Source organism: Aethalodelphis obliquidens, unplaced genomic scaffold (genome assembly GCF_003676395.1).
Source record: "Aethalodelphis obliquidens isolate GAN/ISIS:26980383/991018 unplaced genomic scaffold, ASM367639v1 scaffold10, whole genome shotgun sequence".
NCBI classification, from domain to species: domain Eukaryota; kingdom Metazoa; phylum Chordata; class Mammalia; order Artiodactyla; family Delphinidae; genus Aethalodelphis; species Aethalodelphis obliquidens.
In genome coordinates, this window is record NW_020837954.1 from 32,218,473 (window position 1) to 32,240,374 (window position 21,902).

Sequence of the window (21,902 nt, forward strand, 5' to 3'; positions counted from 1 at the left end):
TGCTTTTGGAAGAAACTTTGATTTCAAACCAGTGCTTTTTAAAAACAATTGCTTTTACATATACTGGATACAACAGTCTTCTTTGAATTCTGTAAGATCATAAATACTAAAAATGAGGTGTTAGTCTGAGGAGAGACTGTTGTGATTACGAGGGACAGGCAAAGCATAGACCCAGTGTGGTATAAGTTGTTTTTGTTTTTTTCCCCATACCAGAAGTCCTTAAAATTAGTATCTGAAATGATTCTTAGGCTACCAGATTACTCTTTTCTTGAGTTAACTCATTGGCAGTTGTTTTCACAACCTTGTAAAAGCAAAATTTTTTAATGCAGTTGGGAAAAAATTGCCATGTCTTGATCTGAGTATTTAGTAAAGACCTCTATTAACTCTGTAGTGATTATTAAGTCTGTATGTATATTGCTAACTATTAAGTCTGTATATTGCTAATTTTTTTTTTTTTTTTTTTGCGGTACGCGGGCCTCTCACTGTTGTGGCCTCTCCCGTTGCGGAGCACAGGCTCCGGACGCGCAGGCTCAGCGGCCATGGCTCACGGGCCCAGCCACTCTGCGGCATGTGGGATCTTCCCGAACTGGGGCACGAACCCGTGTCCCCTGTATCGGCAGGCGGACTCTCAACCACTGCGCCACCAGGGAAGCCCGTATATTGCTAATTTTTGAGGCTTACTAGAACTTCGACTTAAGTTTCTTAAATTTTGTTAAACTGAAAGTACTCCGATGCTATAAGTCATTTTTTTTTTTAAGAAGATATTGGGGGTAGGAGTTTATTAATTAATTAATTAATTTTTGCCGTGTTGGGTCTTCGTTTCTGTACGAGGGCTTTCTCTAGTTGTGGCAAGTGGTGGCCACTCTTTATCGCGGCGCGCGGGCCTCTCACTATCATGGCCTCTCTTGTTGCGGAGCACAGGCTCCAGACACGCAGGCTCAGTAGTTGTGGCTCATGGGCCTAGTTGCTCTGCGGCATGTGGGATCCTCCCAGACCAGGGCTTAAACCCGTGTCGCCTGCATTAGCAGGCAGATTCTCAACCACTGAGCCACCAGGGAAGCCCTGTAAGTCATTCTTAATGAATGTACTGAAAGAAAAAAAAGACTGTACTGAGGGAAAGACTTTTCTGTTGATTGCCTCATGCTTTTTATGTTATATATTTTAATCGACCTTGATTGCCTCATGTTTTTTTAATATATTTTAATTAACTACATGTTTATTGATCTTGGCTATATTATTAGCTGTTAAAAACTTAAAAAAATTTTTTGCTGTCTGGATTTGTGAGCACTCAATATTTATTGCTTGACAGTTGCCTTTGCTTTGAATATGGCTTTGAAAGACAAAAGTCTGAATTCTTGTTTTGGATCATGGAAAAATAGTAGTACTCTGGGGCTTCCCTGGTGGCACAGTGGTTAAGAATCCGCCTGCCAATGCAGGGGACACGGGTTCGAGCCCTGGTCCGGGAAGATCCCACATGCCGCGGAGCAGCTAAGCCTGTGTGCCACAACTACTTAGCCTGCACTCTAGAGCCCACGAGCCACAACTACTGAGCCCATGGGCCACAACTATTGAAGTCCGCGTGCCTAGAGCCCATGCTCTGCAACAAGAGAGGCCACCGCAGTGAGAAGCCCGCGCCCCGTAACGAAGAGCAGTCCCTGCTCGCTGCAACTAGAGAAAGCCCGCGGGCAGCAACGAAGACCCAATATAGCCAAAAATAAATAAATAAATAAATCTATTTAAAAAAGAAAAGTAGTGCTCTGAAATTAAATTATGATAATTTATATGAAAGAAATATATCAGTGTTTTCTTTGTTTCTCCATAGTATTGTTAAACTTCAAGAATTTTCCCAAATATTAATTTATAAGTAGTCTATCAGAAAAGGAAATACTAAAACCCCAAATCCATTTGTTTGCATAAGAAGAAATCATTAGGTTTATATAATTAGTAAAATGTAACACACAAATAGGTATTTGTAGGAATAGTTGTTTCTGTATGAATGTTTCCATTAATTTTTTTTTCCATAGAACTAAATTGTAGTTATGTATATAGTTTCCTTCCTTAAGAAATAATTTTCATTGTTCTATTTTAAGGGGTTGCAAAGTCAACTACAGAGGCCCTGCAAGAAAGGCAAATGAGAAAAGCAGGCTACTGTGATACAAGAGGGGCTGGTGGAGTCTGGGACAAAATAAAATTTATATGGCTCATTTACGTGCATTTAAATTTCTTTAAAACATTGTGCTATCCAAACAAAAAACCTTTGCCATGCGACTTCGCAGCCTCTGGTTTATATTCATTCAACAGTAACAAAATTTTAATATTAATTTGTGGATTATTTTAAAATAATAAATACATTTGTGATTATTATGCTTATCTATCAGTATATTCCTATGGGCCACATGATAATTTTGAGGATTTTTAAAAAAACACTAGATGAGGTGAAAACATTCTCACCCCATTCCTAAACCTTTTCCTCATGGCTAATCTTAGTCCCCACAGTGATAATTAACAGGAAGCTTCAAGTGATAAATGGGGCGAAGAGTAGAGATTGTATATCTTGACAGTCACATCAAACCAGCTCTATCAAAATATGAATTAAAGTATGGCGTTGTAGGATTTTGAGAAAAATTCATATTTTCTGGCTTCATTAAAATTTTATCCCCTTACCTTGGGTTCCCAAAACAAAAAAACAAAGAAGACAGTGTATCTCCTATTCATTGTTCTGTATATTTATATAGTTTATCTTTACAGCCTGAGGAAGAACCTGATCCTGAAGAGAGGGACAGCTTCCTTCAACAGCTTTATAAGTTTATGGAAGACAGAGGTATTTTCATGCTTATTATTTAAAAGCAGACATTTCTGGGAATTCCCTGGCAGTCCAGTGATTAGGACTCAGCGTTTTCACTGCTGAGGGCCCAGGTTCAGCCCCTGGTCTGGGAACTAGTGCGGCATGGCCAAAAAAAAAAAAAAAGTAGACATTTCTTTTACTGTTTTATATTCTAGGTTTATGTATTATTTTTGTTCAAATCCTGGTACAGGGATTTGGATTTCAAGCCTAAGAATCAGTTATAGCTGATAATAATAAGTATTGGGAATACAGACAACTACTAATATCTAGTTTGAGTACAAATGTAGAGGAAAAGTAGTTTTGGTATAGTTAAATTTTATCTTCTTGAGACTTATGAAACCAGAAAATATTATAATAATATTTGAGTAATAGAAAGTGAACAATCATAATGTAAATCTACATACCCATTATTTACTAATGGCGTTTTTGTGGCAAGTAAACTAGTCTGATCCTTGGTCTCAACAAATTAAACATAATAGCCCCTATCTAAACGGAGTAGGATTTCTAATAAAGTTAGAAGAAATAGAAGCTTTATAAATCATCATACTTACTGGCATTATGTAAGTCCTGGAAATCCTCAGATAAATCAGTTCTACTGGCCTTCAACAGTGATCCTTCAGATGACTGCCACCCGTCTTAACGTTTGTGTTGGAGCATTCAAAATGGAACCATGGCCTAAAATGTGCCCTTTCCATTGTATGTTTTCTTGCCCAGGCTTCTTGAACCAGCAACATCATTGGCTACACCTTGCAGGCCCAAGGTTTGATTTAGTTTTATCCAATTCAGTGGCAGTTAGAGAGGTTATTTTATTAGTTGTGGCAGTAAAACTAAAGACCACCACAATACTGTGTAAAGAATATAGAGAATATTTTGTGTTGTCTTATATAATTTGAGGTTCTTTAAATATATGCCTCTGATTAGTCATATTTGGGAAATTAGAAATTGATAAGCTTTGTTTTCAACTTAGTATTTTCCGTTGGAATTAACATGGTATTTCTGCTCTCTGATATTTAAAAGGTACTCCAATCAACAAACCACCTGTATTGGGCTATAAAGATCTCAATCTCTTCAAACTTTTCAGACTGGTTTATCATCAAGGTGGATGTGACAAGGTAAGTAAGACTGTAATGCAAAGTTAAATTGTCTAATGTTGCACTATAATATGTACTTTAGGTAATAAGCACATTTTCTTAATGAACATACAGTATTAGTGTAAAGATTATTTCCCTTTGCAAACATTAACAAATAAAAACTTAATTTTCCAGATTGATAGTGGTGCTGTATGGAAGCAAATTTATATGGACCTTGGCATTCCTATTTTGAATTCAGCTGCTTCCTACAATGTAAAAACTGCTTATAGAAAGTAAGTAGTATAGTTTATTCATCAAAGAATACATATTTACAAGGAGTATTTTCCACTTAATTTGTTAACAGTTAAATAAGAACACATCAGTCGAAGAACATTAAAGTCAGAGAAAGTATATAAAAAGGTTTCGGTTAATAAATACTGTGATTGAAAGTTATTTCAGTGTACCAAGTCTGCTTTACTCCATTTTTCATGTTCTGATTTTCTTTTCAAAATCACAGATACAGGCAGTGTTTATAGTCTGAAATTACGATACATGTTGTAGAGTTGTACCTTTTGTGGTGAACAGCCTTCACATCAAAACTATGATAGCTGTGTTCACTTATCACAAGCTCAGATTTTTCAGGAAAGAAATTTTATTTTCTGATCAATATTTTTGTCTGTTTTCCTATATAAAACACCAATAAATCAGTAACAGAAAAAATACTTTGTAAAAAAAAAAGCTTGAGTTTTACTTTTCAAAAAACATGTGTGTGTTTAATATAGTATTCAAGTTAAATGTAAAGACTAAGATTTCTTAAAATGAAATATTGTTTGTTTAGGTATCTCTATGGTTTTGAGGAGTACTGCCGTTCTGCAAATATTCAGTTCAGAACTATTCACCACCATGAACCAAAAGTAAAAGAGGAAAAAAAAGACTTAGAAGAATCCATGGAAGAGGCTCCAAAAGTAGATCAAGAAATGCCTTTAGCAGAAGTGAAGAGTGAACCTGAGGAAAACATTGATTCAAACAGTGAAAGTGAAAGAGAAGAAACAGAATTAAAATCGCCAAGGGTAAGTAGTTAAGACTAGTTTTATCTAGTTCGTTTTTAGCATTATTTTTACCTTTTTATTATGGGCATTTTCAGATACACACAAAAAGACTCCTATGAACCTAGTTTATTTTCCAGTATTTGGTTGTGCTTCAGCCAGGCTAGCCTAGCTCCCTTTCTCTAAATATACCACATATTATTTCTTCTACCTGAAAAAACATTCCTCCTCTTGTTCTGTTTATGTTTGTTCAAGTCATTCTCATCTGGGGTCAGTCTCAAATATTCACTTCCATCAAGTCTTTTGCTAAAGTGTCACCTCACTGAAGCCTATCCTGGTCACCTTACCTAAAATTGTAACCTACCTCCTCTCTTTGGCACTGGCAATCCCTCTAACGTTGCTGTTTCTATCTGTAATTTACTTACTTGTTCAGTTTACTATTTATTGTTTCTTTTACCCCACTCTGGACTAGTATCACACTCCACAAGGGCAGGGATTAGTGTTTATTCCATTAATTGAGAGATCCCAGGCATCTAGAATAGTGCCTGGCACATAGTAAGGACTTATTAAATAGTTGTTGAGTGAATGAATCTCCTCTTTATAATACCTGTGCCCTCAGCCAGGTGGGATCTTTTCTTTCTCTTGACTTCACAACACACTGTACAGCTCTTGTGGCAGTTTTTCATGCTCTGCCTTGTTTCCTAGTCATGTGCACACTGGTTTTATGTTCTAACTCTACTCTTCCTCTCCATTAGTATATAACTCAAATCAGGAATTGTCCCTCACTATTTTGATCTTTGTCTGATGATGTCTACACAGTAGGATTTATCAAATTTTAGAAGTAGAAAGAAAATTTAATCACAACTGTCAAAGAAGTTCACTTATTGTAATGCATCTTATTTTTCAGTGAAATTGTATTTAAAAGAAAAGGTGAAATCATCTTCTCTTTTATTTGCTCAGAAACCATTTTTTAAAACTGTCCATTTTATCATCTAGTAAATGGAATCTTCTAGTGAATTTCATGAAACATCCAAAGTGGTTTGTTTCTTTTCTTTCTTTAATTTTTAAAAATTGTAAATACACATAACATAAAATTTATCATCTTCACCGTTTTTACACGTGCAGTTCAGTGGCATTAACTACATTCACATTGTTGTACAACCATCACCACCATCCATCCCCAGAACTTTTTTCATCTTGCAAAACTGAAACTGTACCTGTTAAACAGTAAGTCCTCATTCCTCTCTTCCCCAACCTCTGGCAACCACCCTTCTACTTTCTATGAATTTGACTACTCTAGGTACTTCATATAAGTGGAATTATGTAATATTTGTCCTTTTGTGACTGGTTTATTTCACTCTGCATAAGGTCTTCAAGGTTCATCCATGTATGCATTAGAATTTCCTTCCTTTTTTTTTTTTTTGTGGTACGCGGGCCTCTCACTGTTGTGGCCTCTCCTGTTGCGGAGCACAGGCTCCAGACGCACAGGCTCAGCGGCCATGGCTCACGGGCCTAGCCGCTCCGCGTCATGTGGGATTCTCTGGACCGGGGCACGAACCCGTGTCCCCTGCATCGGCAGGCGGACTCTCAACCACTGCACCACCAGGGAAGCCCTTCCTTCCTTTTTAAGACTGAATAATATCCCTTGTATGTATTGTGGACATACTTCCTTGTCATTTCATAAAGACCCTCCTCATCTTTATGTAAAGCATCTGCAGAGTACTGCGTAGTACGGATGTTTCATAAATTTACCTTCCTCAAGATTTTGTCCAATTTTTTATGATTATAAAAAGTGATGCAATAAATATGCTTGTAAAAATGTCCTCCCCATTTATCTAAATGTAGAGGTTTGTAAAAATATCCTCCTCATTTATCTGAATACAGAGGCCAGACTTCTAAAAATGGGATTTCTGGGATAAAGGTATAAGTTATACAAACCTAAATTTTGATGGATAACAGATGCTTTCATTCATTTACCTACAAATATTTAAAGAGCACCTGCCATGTGCCAGGCACTGTCTAGATCTGAGGTTACAGAAGTGAATAAGACAGAGACCCTGCTCTCATGGAACTTACATTTAAGTTCTTTTTTTTTTTTCCCCGACCTTTGATGTTTAAATAGCACATAGTCGGCAACTAGGTAAAACATTTGTTATACTGAGATATTGTTAAGTATTCTAGTGCTCCCAAAGTTCTTGGCTCTTTTTTTATCCTCACTTTATTCCAAGTAGAGGGGAATTCTGCCAGTGTATAGAGGTTGACTGGAAGGAGAATTTAGGAGATAATGAAATGGCTCAACAGTTTCATGGTCATTTGAGCATGCAGCAAGAGACTGGATAAAAGCTGCTGGGCGTATAACAAGTTACTGCTGGCCTAGTGAGCTCTCCAGATACTCATTCAAAGAAATGAGCTCACTTTTTGGCCATTGATACAGTTCAGTCCTTTTAAAATGTAATCACACTGAAACACAGTGATACGTTAATTTTATCTTAGTAAACAGTAGAATTAAAGATGACAGAACTTCTAAAAACTTAAGGGACTAATTTATTATTATTAACTTACATCATTGACACTTAGATAATTCTTTAAAAAATTTTATTATAGTCAGGAAATATTAAAAGTGAGATAATAGAGTGAACACAGGAGAAAATCTTTATTTTTTATGTAGTATGTAGCCAGGGATCATAGTACACTTGGACATAATTAAGTGATTTACATGGGTTATTCTTTTCCTTTTGAGAGGAAGAGAAAAGTGTTCAGGAGTTGATGGGTTACCAGTGTCATGCCTCAAGCTAGAGAGAAGACGAGTCATTGCTGTGAAGGTTTAAGGAAAAGATGCATTTTTCTATGTTTTTTTGCCCTTTGTAGTGATAGTTACTTTAAAGCTTTTATCCCCCTATTAGGGACGAAGGCGAATTGCTCGAGATGCAAATTCTATTAAAAAGGAAATTGAAGAAGAGAAAACAGAAGACAAATTAAAAGATAATGATACAGAAAATAAGGATGAAGATGATGACGATGAAACTGCAGAGAAAAAAGAAAATGAGTTACTACTGGGGAGAAAAAATACACCAAAGCAAAAGGAGAAGAAAATTAAAAAGCAGGAGGATTCTGACAAAGACTCAGAGGAAGAGGAAGAGAAGAGCCAAGAGAGGTACATTATCTTATATTTGTTCTCCAGAAGCACCTGTCTGGGGTACAGCAGCGCTCTGTTCCTGCTTAGAGATTCAGGTTTGAGGGAATGTTTTCTTATTGGGACTTCCATTCCTCTTGTCTAATGAAGGTGAGACACATTGTGAAGATGATGTGTATCGCCTTTCGGAATTGGAGAATATACTGGTCGCACCATTTTAATAGCACTTGTGCCCTAAACAGTGGCCTCAAAGAAGGCTGCGCCACCCAGTCAAAAGAAAGGTCCTGCAGTTGACAGCAGGGAAGGGAGCTGGAGAAAAATGGAGGAAGTGGACAAGAGGAAACAGCGACAGCAAAAATTCCATTTTAAAAAAGGTACAATTTGGGAAAGCTAACAAACACATGGGTGCACAGTACTAGCAGATGTTTCTGTGTGTTAGCTTTATCTAAGAACATTTTTCTTTTTCAAGTTATTGTATTAGAATAAGTGGCATGCACCCCTGATTCTAGTTTGGAAAGTACATTCTTGCCCCACATCACGACAATTAAATTTCGGCCTTTTAATGTTCATCCTGTTTGCTGTTGAATGAAAACTGTTTTTGTTTTTTCTCATGTATTACACACGTATGGACTGAATTGACTTAAAAATAACCAATGATTAGGCAGTCTAGCTAGATCACGGTAATGTCCAACTATGTTCAGTTGGCCATTTCTTTGTTGTCAAATGGATTTACTAATTTTTAGACACTACTAAAAAATGAATTTTAATTCAGCAACAGCAGCATAACACACTTACTTGTATAGAAGCTCTCCTCCATAGTTATTTTTTGATTATCATCTGATGCTAAATTTTCTAGAAATGTGAGTTACTAAGCAAAATTGGGAACAGTGGCCTGCTGCCTCCGACTAGTGGCTGACACCCATCTGAAAATTAACCGTTGAGAAAATTACTGGAAAAATAGTAATGATTGGTGAGCGGGAGGTAATTTTATGATTCAGTACAAATAGGTGCAGGAGCTTTCACAATTACATGTGAATTAGGTTAGTGAATAAAGCAAGTTCTGTCGTGAAATAGGATTAGGATTAGGGAAAGTGGGAGGAAGTAATTGGAGTTGAGTATAATGATGTGAGTATAGTATTTGAAGTATTCGGACAATAAATTTAAGCAAAGATAAACCACCTAAAACGTAAGGCCTAATTACAGTTTGAAGATGTGTTAAAAATAAGCATCAAAATGTGTATATTTTATAGTAATGCATCAAACGTGTAATGCACATATATACACATACACACTATGTGGTTTGAAAAGCCTTTATAATTAATTGATATGTAAATGGAATATTTATTTTAGAGACAGAAAATTTCAGACTTGAATATGAAGAATGGTATTTCCTTTTACTAAATAAAAATTGAATATACAAACATAGTCTGTATTCTCATTCAGTAGCAGGAATTATGGAAATAGGAAACTTTTTTATTTATAGAGACTTCTGTCTTAAGTAGTTTCTCATGGTGTTTTGAAATTACCTTATCAGGATATAATTGGAAGATGCCCTTGGAAAGAAAACATTCCCACTGCTAATGGGTTATCAAAGCTTCTTCATGTCGGGTCCCCCAGTGGTCCCTAAAATAATGCCCTATGTTTATGACAGAACACAGTACCTCCTTTTAAGCTTTTTAAAACTCTTGTGACACTAGTGTGATCTTTGATGCAAATCTTTTCTGAATCCTTGCCAGGCTAATAAAGAATGTTTTATTTATAAAAATATGAAAAATACTGTTGGACCTCCCTATGTGAATCTCCTTTATATCTGATTATCAAAACAAAGAAGAACTGATGGGAGATGCATAAAAACAAATAGGAATCAACATTAGATATGCAAAGTTTTGTTCTCCTGGTGCTATGCCACAGTTATAACAAGTGGCCTAATACTCAAGTATCGTTTCTTTGTTAGGGTGGGGAAACCTTTAAAATAGAAACTATCAATAATTTAAAAGATAGAGTTACTAAGGTAGTTAGCCCTTGTTCATTATTTTGCCCACCAAAAAACTAGTCTTGGTTAAGAACCGTTCTGAATTGAGCGGAAAGTAGTAGTAAAGTAGACTTAAAAGGCATTTTAGTTGCAGGAAGTTAAAAACTATCTTTAGGTCATTTTCACCTGTGAGGTGGCACTTGAGTATGAATCCTAAAGACTTTTTCAAAGCATGTTGTCCTTATTTTGCTTTATCAAAAGTGACTTATTTGACTCCACATCATCATTAACTGTGATTATTGATTGGCCTTTAAGAAGTATGGATTTCCTTTTGGTACAGTGCACCTTTACATAGTAAATAAAGTCCTTAGTAAGTAGTCTGTAAAAATCTTCTCCTTCTCCTCCTTCTTCTCCTCCTCCACTGACATGAATTAGGTTATGACTCTTCTACATGTTGGATTCTTTTAGCATATATTATTTTGTTTTCCATTAAGTTATTAGTAGCATTATCAATGTTATAACTTACTGCAGGGAAGAAACCGAAAGCAAATGTGACTCTGAAGGGGAGGAAGATGAGGAAGACACAGAACCTTGCCTAACAGGAACCAAAGTGAAAGTAAAATATGGACGAGGGAAAACGCAGAAAATCTATGAAGCCAGTATTAAAGGCACTGAAATTGATGATGGAGAAGTTTTATACTTGGTACATTACTATGGATGGAATGTCAGGTAAGCAAGAAATTATTTTCTTTTTTTGAAATTTCTTTCATTGGTTCAGAAAGATCAATTTAATGTTTAAAGAACTAAAGCAAATAGTATATATGTATTTACAAAGCACACCTTGTATCTGAATTTTCCAAGACTTCTGTCATTCCCACTGTTTTACTAGCTATGTCAATACTTCCAGCCAAAGGTCACCAGGATCACATCTGTAGTTGAACAATTTGGATTTATTACTCATTTTCAGTGAGGGAGAACACACAGCTTGGAGAACCACGTGGCACCTCAGTTAGAGGGTGGATCTGTGAAAGCTTACAGTACCACCTTGGGGAAAAGCAATAGCCCAGGATTCTGTGGAAACATCCTGTAGGGAGCCAGGCCCATGGCGCCCAACAGTGCAAGTGGTTTTGTTTGTTTGTTTATTAAATTTATCAGAAATCAAACCTGTATCAAGCACTGTAACAATTCTGAATTGGTTAATTAATAAAAAAAGAATATTAGATAGGACTTAGATCTGAGCTTCTGTTAGGTGATTTTGGGGTGGGTTTAAGGAAATGGGGCTTTGCTCTAGACTGGATGCTGTCAAGAAGTGGGGGGTAATTCTGTGATTGGTTATCTTAATCTTATCTATAAGGAGAGAAGACTAGAGCAGGGTTAATGCTATAATTGGTAAAGCAGCAGCAGTCAGGAAAAAAAAGGATGCTTGGTCATTTTTGTGGCTTGGAAAATGTTCCTGTTTTTTTCTGGGTTGAGACACAACTAGGGAGTGGTCTTGTTTTTGTCTTGATCCATTATGGTCACGGAACAGACCTGTCTGATGTTGATGTTCTGTGAAATGGTTCACATTCAACATGAGAACAACACGCCCAAGCTGTGAGGGCCAGAACAGCTCCGTAGCAACAGCAAGGCCCAGCTAATAGTACCAGGCTAGTTCCTGAATGGCAGGGACTACTTTTCTCTTTCTCCTTTAGAAAGTCTTGTGTGTTCAGTATCTCTGCTTGCCCTGTAGTTGCTTTGAGCCAGAGTGCTCCAAAATTTCCCTACATACTCAGTGTGTGCCCTGTTATGCCTCAATTCCCTCATCTGAATTGGGGAAGACAGAGTACCTACTTTACAGGGATTCTGTGAGAAGCAGTGCTAATATCTACATTAACATGCAAAGTTAATATAATTAGTGCCTAATATAGTTAGTAAGTGCTCAATAAACATTAACTTTTCTTTAGTGAGGGGGAGTTTGGTTTCTGTCCTCTCACGTCATTTTAAAAGAGTATGGTTTTAACGAATAGCGTATAAAACTTGAAAATTTCTTTTCTCTTTTCTCAAACCAGCCCTTGTGCCCTTCACATTTCTGCCAACACTAAAAACAAACTTTTTCGTCCATCTCCCAGTTGTTTTGTATGTATGTACTGAATTTGGGAAGAAAGACCGCACTTACCAACCTCGAGTCCCCGCTTTGCAGTTGCAGCCCATTTAGCCTTTTTTCCTCAGATTCTATTTAGTTCACATCCATCTACTTTTATTTACCATCAGTGTGTCTTTTCTGCTTTCCAGAATTTCCCCCTTCTGTCATCCTTCTGTCTCATTTTTTTAATGTTTTACTGTATGACTCTTCTTCACAGTCATTTTATTACATGCTCATGTTCTTCCTAACTGGTTACCTAACTGGAATTCACATGGTTATGGGTTTTCCATACTGCTAGATATGGGGTTAATGCAGGAGAAGATCATTTTTAAACCATAGTATAGGTAGTCGTGGTACTGTGTCAGCTGAACTTGCGCATATTGGAACAGTGTCCTTTTGCGCGACTTCACGGTAATTCGGTAACAAAGTGAGGGTATGGTTGCCATCATCATGGTGCAGTTCAAAGCAAGGACTGCCTGTAGTTTTTTTGCTTAAATGTTCAGATTTTAGATTCTGGTTGAGCTCTATAAATACCTATATATTCATATAATATGAAAGTTGTTATTTAGTTCTAGGAAGTTTAATACCTTATTTGCCCCTGATTAGTAACTTGGACTGACTATGTTAAAATTTAGAAGTGATGTCAATATTTTGGGAAAGGGGAAAATGAGGAGTTCTCAACTTGAGCTAAACAGAATAAACGTAGGTAAAGGAAATATCTATAAAAAATTTCAGTCTTAGGGGTGATACAATTCAGAATAAAATTTTATTAGAAATACTGGAGGCTAGAGAGAGTTCTGAGAGGAAAAGAGTTGAAAAGGACTTCATAAAATAATCTGGAACTGAGCATATTACAAACTTGAATTTACCTGGCTTGTTTTGCATTATTCGATCAATAGAATGAATTCCAATGCAGAATCACTTATTTCATTAGGCTCAGATGTGTGGGAGTTGTGGGAAAGAAGGCAGTTCAAACAATCTTGAATCTATTTAGAGTTTGCCTACCCTGCTATCCCTGTAAGCCTGTTTTCCCTGAGAAATTCTCTTGCCTTGCCCTGTTGGGGGCAGGTACATAAAACACCTAGTAGAGTACTTGGCACACATGTTACCAGCAAACTAGCATCCGTGCCCTTCGCATTTCTGCCAACGCTAGAACCAAATTCTTTAGCCTATCTCACTGTTGTTTTTATTTGGTGAGTACCTTTCAAATAAGGTATTCTTGTGAATTTTTAATACATTCTTTATTTTAAGGTATGATGAATGGGTGAAGGCTGACAGGATAATCTGGCCGTTGGACAAAGGTGGACCAAAGAAAAAACAGAAGAAAAAAGCTAAAGTATGTACATAGGTGCCATATCCTTTATGATAGGTACAGGAATTATTCATATTGTATTTTCTGTAAACGTTGTTTTCTCATTGTATAATCATCTTGAGTCTTTCAAAGTAATTGTGATTTTCTCTTCTACAACACAGAAGCTTAAAAAGTAAAAAATGTAAACACATTACCACGCTGTTTCAGGAAAGGTGAAAAACAGCGACCCCTAGGGCACAGACTTCAAACACAAAGGCCTGTGAGGTTCTCTGGAAAAGGGGTGTAAAGTAGGACTGAGAGTGACAAAGGAGAGGTCAAGTTCCTCATCTAGAGAGAATGGAACTAACTACTCTGCTGTGGGATGCAGACCCAGGGTTGCTAGATTTTAGGATTTTTCAAGACAACTGTATTTTATAAAATGTGAAATCTAATTTTTAAATGCTGGAAGCTGATACTAAATTTTAAGACATACGTTGGCCAGTTGTACCCTCATGCACACCCACAATTTTCAGCCTTTGCTGTAGAGATGATGACGTATCTTTCTTTTCCTCAGGGAATAGTAAGAAACAAGGGGGAGAGCTGAGTAGTGTATAGCTCTCTAATGTACTGACTCTGACCTTCACAATATAATTGCAGTGTTACAAGTTGAAGTTGTAGAACATCATATTCACATAAGTACAAAAATATTTTAGAAAACGATTTAATTTTAATTTTTCCATAACTACAGATTAGGAGTTGACATAACAAACCTTTTTGAGTTATAGTTTTCCTTGGAGAAGTAGACTGTTCATTTTTCATAGGCTGGTGCTTCTCATACATTTTGTTGTTGTTACCCAGAACAAAGAAGACAGTGAAAAGGATGAAAAGAGGGATGAGGAGAGGCAGAAGTCAAAACGGGGACGACCTCCTTTAAAATCTACTCTTTCATCAAACATGCCATATGGTTTGTCTAAGACTCCAAACAGCGATGGAAAATCAGGTACCAGAAGTGCTCACATCAATATGCCAGACAGCTCACCTCTGTCAAATGGAATGGAAGGTGCTGAATTCTGAGAATCACTGGTTTTTTAAAAATCAATAATAAAAATAATAAAACTTCAGTTTTGCGAGAGATTCATAGCAAGTCATCTAGGTTTTTTTTTTTTTAAGGAATCAATTTTATTTATTTATTTTTGGTTGTGTTGGATCTTTGTTGCTGTGCGCGGGCTTTCTCTAGTTGCGGCAAGCGGAGGCTACTCTTCGTTGCGGTGCGTGGGTTCTCATTGCCGTGGCTTCTCTTGTTGCGGAGCACGGGCTCTAGGCATCTGGACTTCAGTAGTTGTGGCTCGCGGGCTCTAGAGCGCAGGCTCAATAGTTGTGGTGCACGGGCTTAGTTGCTTCACGGCATGTGGGATCTTCCTGGACCAGGGATCGAACCTGTGTCCCCTGCCTCGGCAGGCGGATTCTTAACCACTGCACCACCAGAAAAGTCCCTAGGCTTTTACTATATGATTTAAACTACAAAATTTGATTTGAAGAAAATGTTTATTTTGCTGTATCATGTTTATTTAAAATTTAGTGATGTTTTACTTAATTAGGAATAACTTTTCTTGTTAATACCGTAGGAATATTCTTTTTAAAAATTGTTTATTTATTTTTGGCTGCATTGGGACTTCGTTGCTGTGCGCAGGCTTTCTCTAGTTGTGGCGAGCGGGGTCTACTCTTGGTTGCGGTCTACTCTTCGTTACAGTGCGCGGGCTTCTCATTGCGGTGGCGGTGGCTTCTCTTGTTGCGGAGCACGGGCTGTAGGTGCGCGGGCTTCAGTAGTTGTGGCACGTGGGCTTAGTTGCTCCGTGGCATGTGGGATCTTCCCGGACCAGGGCTCGAACCCGTGTCCCCTGCGTTGGCAGGCGGATTCTTAACCACTGCACCACCAGGGAATCCCCCCTAGGAATATTCTATTTTAACAGAGGGTGCGTTGACAAGCCATGCGTCCTCCTGTGTGCTGCACTGTCCTACAAAGCAGGTGCCAGTGTCTCCTGTAATCTATTGCTGTTCACCTAGGATCTTTCAATAAAGTTATGACTGTGTTGTTCAAAGACAGGACAAACTAATGTGGTAGAGGCATGTTTTGTGATGAATATAGGTGAACATATTTTATTCTGATTTTACCGTTTTTCCCACTTTTCTACCTTTGTATATTTTTCCATGTAATTTAAGAAATGTTAAATTTAGAAAAACGTTCATATAAAAATTTCCCTCCCTTGAAGAAAAAAGCTTTTCTGAACCACAGGATTGCCGTGAGTCCACCATGTGGAGAAAACGGCATCTTTCCTCCTCTTTACTGCCATCTGCTGGAAGGTTGTCATAATACACAAATGCAAGACGCCCACAAAGTAGAAGATGCCCTCTTAGATGGATGCCCTCTTAGATGCATGCCCATGTGCAGTGTATAGTCTACAGAACTGTACATGGTCTTGCTAAACTACTTCATAAAAGTAAAAAACTACTTTTAAAGAAAATTTATTTATTTTGTTTATTTTTGGCTGCGTTGGGTCTTCGTTGCTGCGTGCAGGCTTTCTCTAGTTGAGGCGAGCGGGGGCTACTCTTCGTTGCGGTGCGTGGGCTTCTCATTGCGGTGGCTTCTCTTGTTGCAGAGCACTGGCTCTAGCTGCGCGGGCTTCAGTAGTTGTGGCACATGGGGTCAGTAGTTGTGGCTCATGGGCTCTAGAGCGCAGGCTCAGTAGTTGTGGCGCACGGGCTTAGTAGCTCCGGGGCATGTGGGATCTCCCTGGACCAGGGCTCGAACACGTGACCCCTGTATTGGCAGGTGGATTCTTAACCACTGCGCCACCAGGGAAGTCCCTACTTTTTTTACCATGAGAAAAAATTCTAAATTCTGTATATGATAAAACCACAAAATGAAACTACACATCTTTTCACTTAAAAAGTACATTTAAGCTTGCTTTTTTGCACTTCTTTAGAATATGAGCACCATGTGGGTAGAATTTTTGTATTTTACAACTTCTATACCGTCTTAGAACCCTAGTTATTATTTTAAAAATTTTCTGAATTAAAGAGAATGATTTAAGGTAGCTGGCCTGTACTTTCCTATCTCTTAATCAGAGGAATATTTAAAGTTTTGAGAATTCAAGCTTCTCATTCTGTACATCTTTTCAGAATTAAGTAGAATATCATATTCCTTTCTAAGGACACAAAATGGGCATCTCATTTATTAATCAGTACCTTCTAGATCTCAGATCAAACCACTTAACATATTAACTTCATATCTCAGTACTAGTCCTTTGCTTTTTCTAGGGGTTACTGTAGCCTAAATACGATACTAGTAAAAATTGCAAAATAGCTCTTTTATAGAATTGAGACAGTAATATTTTCTATGCAATGTATTTTCACATGGAATTTGAGGTCTCCCCTCCCCCATTTTGGCACAAATGTATGATTTTTTTTTTAAATTTATTTATTTATCTTTGGCTGCGTTGGGTCTTCGTTGCTGCGCGTGGGCTGTCTCTAGTTGTAGTAAGCGGGGGCTACTCTTCATTTTGGTGCGTGGGCTTCTCATTGTGGTGGCTTCTCTTGTTGCGGAGCACAGGCTCTAGGTGCGCGGGCTTCAGTAGTTGCGGCGTGCGGGCTCAGTAGTTGTGGCATGTGGGCTCTAGAGCACAGGCTCAGTGGTTGTGGTGCACAGGCTTAGTTGCTCTGCGGCATGTGGGATCTTTCCAGACCAGGGCTTGAACCCGTGTCCTCTGCATTGGCAGGCGGATTCTTAACCATTGTGTCACCAGGGAAGTCCTGATTTATTTTACATAAGAAATTTCTACAAGGAGGTATTCAGAGGTACTTGATAAAGAGTTTTGTCTTTGGCAGAATTTTTATTATAAAATTGCATTTGGTAATTAAGATAGAAACCTTTGTAATACAGTATTTCCTCTTGCAGACTCCTGTTCATCTGATAGTGAAACAGAAGACCTTTTAGAAAAGAATTTGATGAATGAAGAACTTTCTCCTGATATTAAAGAAGAATTAGAAAAAAATGAAAGTTTAAGTGATGATAAACTAGATGAAGAAAATCCAAAGATTGCTACACATATATTAAAAGAAAATGATAGGACTCAAATGCAGCCTTTAGAAACCTTGAAGTTAGAAGTTGGAGAGAATGAACAAATAGTACAGATTTTTGGAAATAAAGTGGAACAAGTAGAAGAAGTTAAGAAAGAGGCAGAAAAATCTCCTAAAGGAAAGGGAAGACGAAGCAAGACAAAAGATCTTTCTTTAGAAATTATAAAGATTTCATCATTTAGCCAGGATGAAGCAGGAACTGAACCTCATATAGAAGCTCAGAGTATAGAATTTTCTTCATTAGACAATAAAAACTTTTCTTCTGCTACAGAAGATGAAATTGACCAGTGTGCAAAAGAAAAAAAGTTGAAACGGAAAATACTGGGACAGTCATCACCAGAGAAAAAAGTAAGAATGGAGAATGGAATGGAAATGACAAATAGTATTTCTCAAGAAAGGACCAGTGATTGTGTTGCATCTGACGGAATGAAAAACTTAAATTTTGAACAACACTTTGAAATAGAAAATGAAGGAATGCCATCATTAATAGCAGAGCCAAACCAATGCATTCAAGAATTGACTAAAGAAAAATTTGATAGTCCAGCTGAAGAAACTGTAAATACTCCGCTAAAAGAAGAAGAGGATGCAATGCCTCTGATTGGGCCGGAAACCTTGGTTTGCCATGAAGTAGATTTGGACGATTTGGATGAAAAGGATAAGACCAGTACTGAGGATGTAGTAGTTGAAAGCTCTGAATCTAACTCTCTTGTTTCTATTCCACCTGCCCTACCTCCTGCAGTACAGCATAACTTTTCAGTGGCTTCACCACTTACTCTCAGCCAAGATGAGTCTCGAAGTATAAAAAGTGAGAGTGACGTAACCATTGAGGTCGATAGTATTGCTGAAGAATCTCAAGAAGGTCTCTGTGAGAGGGAATCAGCAAATGGATTTGAAGCCAGCGTTGCCTCTGGTACCTGTAGTATAATTGTTCAAGAAAGAGAGAGCAGAGAGAAGGGTAAGGACTTCCTAGGGAGAAAATCAACTGTTATATTAAAACCAAAAACTAGTGAGCCAAGAGTTTTAGGAACTAATGATCTGTTAAGTACCCTCCCTCCCTCCTTCCCTTCTTCCTTCCTTCCTTCCTTCTTTCCTCTCTCCCTCCCTCCCCTCCTTTTTTTCCTTTTTAACATACACGTGGAAATTTGTGTAGAGTAAATAGGTGAATGAATGTTCTTGCTCTTGATTTCTTTTTTCTAAATCTCTCTTTTCACTTATTTCAGGTCAGAAAAGGCCAAGTGATGGAACTAGTGGATTATTGGCCAAAAAGCAGAAGCGAACCCCAAAGCGAACAAGTGCTGTAGCCAAAAATGAAAAGAATGGAGCAGGTTGGTACTTTTCAGTGCTGGCTTTAGTATGGTGTTAGTACTTTCAGCAGTTTGTTGGCTTGATCATTTGTGTCAGCTTAAAACTCAATTTGGTTTATTATGTTCTGAAAAGTAGCAATTTTTCCATTAGTTTTTAATCTGAAGGTGCTTGTCAATTTTATTTAGAGCTGGGATAGCTGTGGTTATTTTTTATGCTTATTTCATTTGTATTTCTTATGTAAAGCAGTTTAATATTAGAGGAATACATTTGGGAATCTTGAACAAAAGAAAAATAACATTTGCTCTGGTAATAAAAGCAGATTAAGTTTACATTTCTGAATGGAATGTTCTCCTTTCATCTAGAAAAACTGACTTTTAAATAGTAACACAGTAAGTTTGAAATACGGGGAAATAAAATTCTTACTAAAACAAACAGGAAAATTAGTAAACCAGTAAGAATAGATTACATGAAAAACAGATTTCTGTACAATAAGGAGTAAAATTAAGTTGTAGAATATAGTAAATAGAAATAAACATGGTTGATTTTAACAAATTAAAATTTTACCTCCAAAGCATGCCTTCATACAAGTCTGAAAGGGAAATTCTAGATTACAGTAGATACATATTTCAAGGAAGGGGCATATAATTTATTTAAGATAAAAGGCATTTCAAAGAAAAACCTTTGAGCCATATTTCAAGTCCTCAATAACCAGATATGGCTAGTGGCTGGACAAGACAGGTCTAGAGTATAGAGAAAGAGTGATGGGAGATGAGACTAGAAAGACAGCAGGAATTACAAAGGGAAAATGAGAACTTTACAGTGGCTGAGCTGGGCAGACATCACCTTAGTCAAATGAAGTGAACACCACCAGTAATGGGACAAAGTGAAATGTACCACCTGACAGGACGCAGTAAGAAGAACATAGCTGCACATCTGTAATATTCCTGTCAAAGATGTATAACCTGACTCTAATCATGAGGACCCATCAACAAATTCAAACTGAAGGATGTTCTATAAAATGACTGGCCTATGATTTTAAAAATTGTCAAGGTTATGAAAGTCAAAGAAAGAGGAACTGTTCCAGATTAAAGGAGACTTAGGAGGTGTGATAATTAAATGCAGTATATAATTCTCACCTGGATCCTATTGCTGTAAAGAACATTATCAGGTCAAGTAGAGATACTTGTGTGGGATCTGAGGATTAGATGATAGTAATATATCTGTGTTAATTTCCTGATTTTGATGGTTGTATTATGGTTCTTTAGGAGTGTGGTGGGTTTTAAAACATATCCACAAATGTGTTGATATGTTTCCCTTCAAGAGGCAAAGCCTAATCCCTTCCTCTTGAGTGTGAGCTGAATTTAGTGACTCACTTCTAACTAATAAAGTGGACGTGATGGAGTATGTCTTCAGAGAATAGGTCATAAAAGGCACTGCAAATTCCTTCCTGCTCTCCCTTGGATCACTTGCTCTGGGGGAGGTTAGCTGCCATGGTGTGAGGTCACTCAAGCAGTGTATGGAGAGGCCCACGTGGTGAGGAACTGAGCATATCCTGCCAACAGCCAGCAGGGAACTGAGGCCTCCCAAAACTCACTAACAGCCATGTGAGTGAGCCGTCTTGGAGCATATCCTCCAGCTCCAGTCAAGTCTTCAGAGACCAGAATCTTGGCTAAAAGCTTGACTGCAACCTCACAAGATTCCCTGAGCTGGACCACACAGCCAAGCTGTTCCCAGATTCCAACCCTCTGAAACCGTGTGAGATACTAAACATTTGTAGTTTTAAACTGCTAAGTTTTGGGCTAATTTGAAGATAACTAATACAGGGAGAATGTTCTTATTTGTAAGAAGAGAACACTAAAGTATTCAAATATGGCAGGGCAACTTATCCTCAAATGGCAGAAAAACATTCTTTGGTAATTGTTCTTCTCTTTTTTGTAAGTTTGAAGATTGTCTCAAAAAGTTAAAAAGATTAAAAAGGAAAAAAAAAGGAGATGATCAGTTTTTCTTTTTGGAAAGAATCTTTGGCTTAACTAAGGCAGTGAAAGAAGGAATGAATTAAGAGAATGGGGACATAAAATCACTAGTACTCAATTATTATTAGTTAGATATGAGGAACTGGTTAACTGACATATAGCATATAGGAGTAGCAGCAGGCTGTTGGAAGAGTAATTTAGGGAATGTTGCTTTTAGAGATACCGCGTATTAGGAAAATAAGGCTCTGGAGCTTTGAAGAAAGTCTGTTTTTAGAAGATAGTTGTTGAAGGATTACAAGGTGATAAAGCTGCTATGGGAGGGTTGTAAAATGAGAAGAAAAAGAACCAGAAGTGGAATTATGTGGCATATCCCTTTAAATGGGCCAGGAATAGCAGAGTAGAAGCAGATTAGAGATAAATGAAAATCAGTAAACACTAGTTGGTTTGAATAAGAAAGATGTTTCAAATGCAATAGAATATTCAAGTAGGATTAAAATATATTCATTGAATTTGGTGAATAGTAAGTGTTTGGGGCCCTAACAAGAGCATGGGAAGGAGACATGATTAGAAAGTATGGAAATAAGAAAGACAAAGAATTTCTCTTTCATGAAATTTGACCCTAGAGAGAAGGAAAGAGGTGCCAGCTAAAGGGGGAGGCTTTCCTCTCCTTCCCTCCCTCTCTCTCTAAGGGTAGGAAAGCTTTAGGCATGGAAAAAGATGCTTAAAGAAGCATCTGGAAAAGGAAGAAAGATAAAATGACATTGGGATATTTCAGAGGAGCTGGGAATAAATGGTTTCAAGAGTATAGCTGAAGAGATTAGTTTGCCCAGAATTAACAGTCTCCTTTTTGAGGCCCAAAAAGGGAGATAAGGACAGATACAGTAGGGGAGGGGCTGGGAAAGTGAGTGTGTAACCCTCAACTTTGCCTTTTCAGTAGAAGGGAAGGTTGGCTGTTGAGAGTGAATAGGATGGAAGTAGGGTGTAGACTTTGGAAAAAAGCAGAAAAAG

At 37.6% G+C, this 21,902-nt stretch overlaps 1 protein-coding gene across 3 annotated transcripts in view; it reads left to right on the forward strand.

The window, feature by feature from the left end:
* ARID4A (AT-rich interaction domain 4A) overlaps window positions 1–21,902 on the forward strand; it is a 58,645-nt gene that overhangs the window by 29,357 nt on the left and 7,386 nt on the right. For all 3 annotated transcript variants that reach the window (XM_027111369.1, XM_027111368.1, XM_027111370.1), the window contains 10 exons: window positions 2,749–2,821; window positions 3,863–3,957; window positions 4,111–4,208; window positions 4,754–4,985; window positions 7,865–8,115; window positions 10,598–10,795; window positions 13,440–13,524; window positions 14,338–14,479; window positions 17,435–18,571; window positions 18,837–18,941. In XM_027111369.1, the coding sequence (XP_026967170.1) occupies window positions 2,749–2,821; window positions 3,863–3,957; window positions 4,111–4,208; window positions 4,754–4,985; window positions 7,865–8,115; window positions 10,598–10,795; window positions 13,440–13,524; window positions 14,338–14,479; window positions 17,435–18,571; window positions 18,837–18,941 (2,416 nt within the window). The remainder of the gene's footprint in view (window positions 1–2,748; window positions 2,822–3,862; window positions 3,958–4,110; window positions 4,209–4,753; window positions 4,986–7,864; window positions 8,116–10,597; window positions 10,796–13,439; window positions 13,525–14,337; window positions 14,480–17,434; window positions 18,572–18,836; window positions 18,942–21,902) is intronic.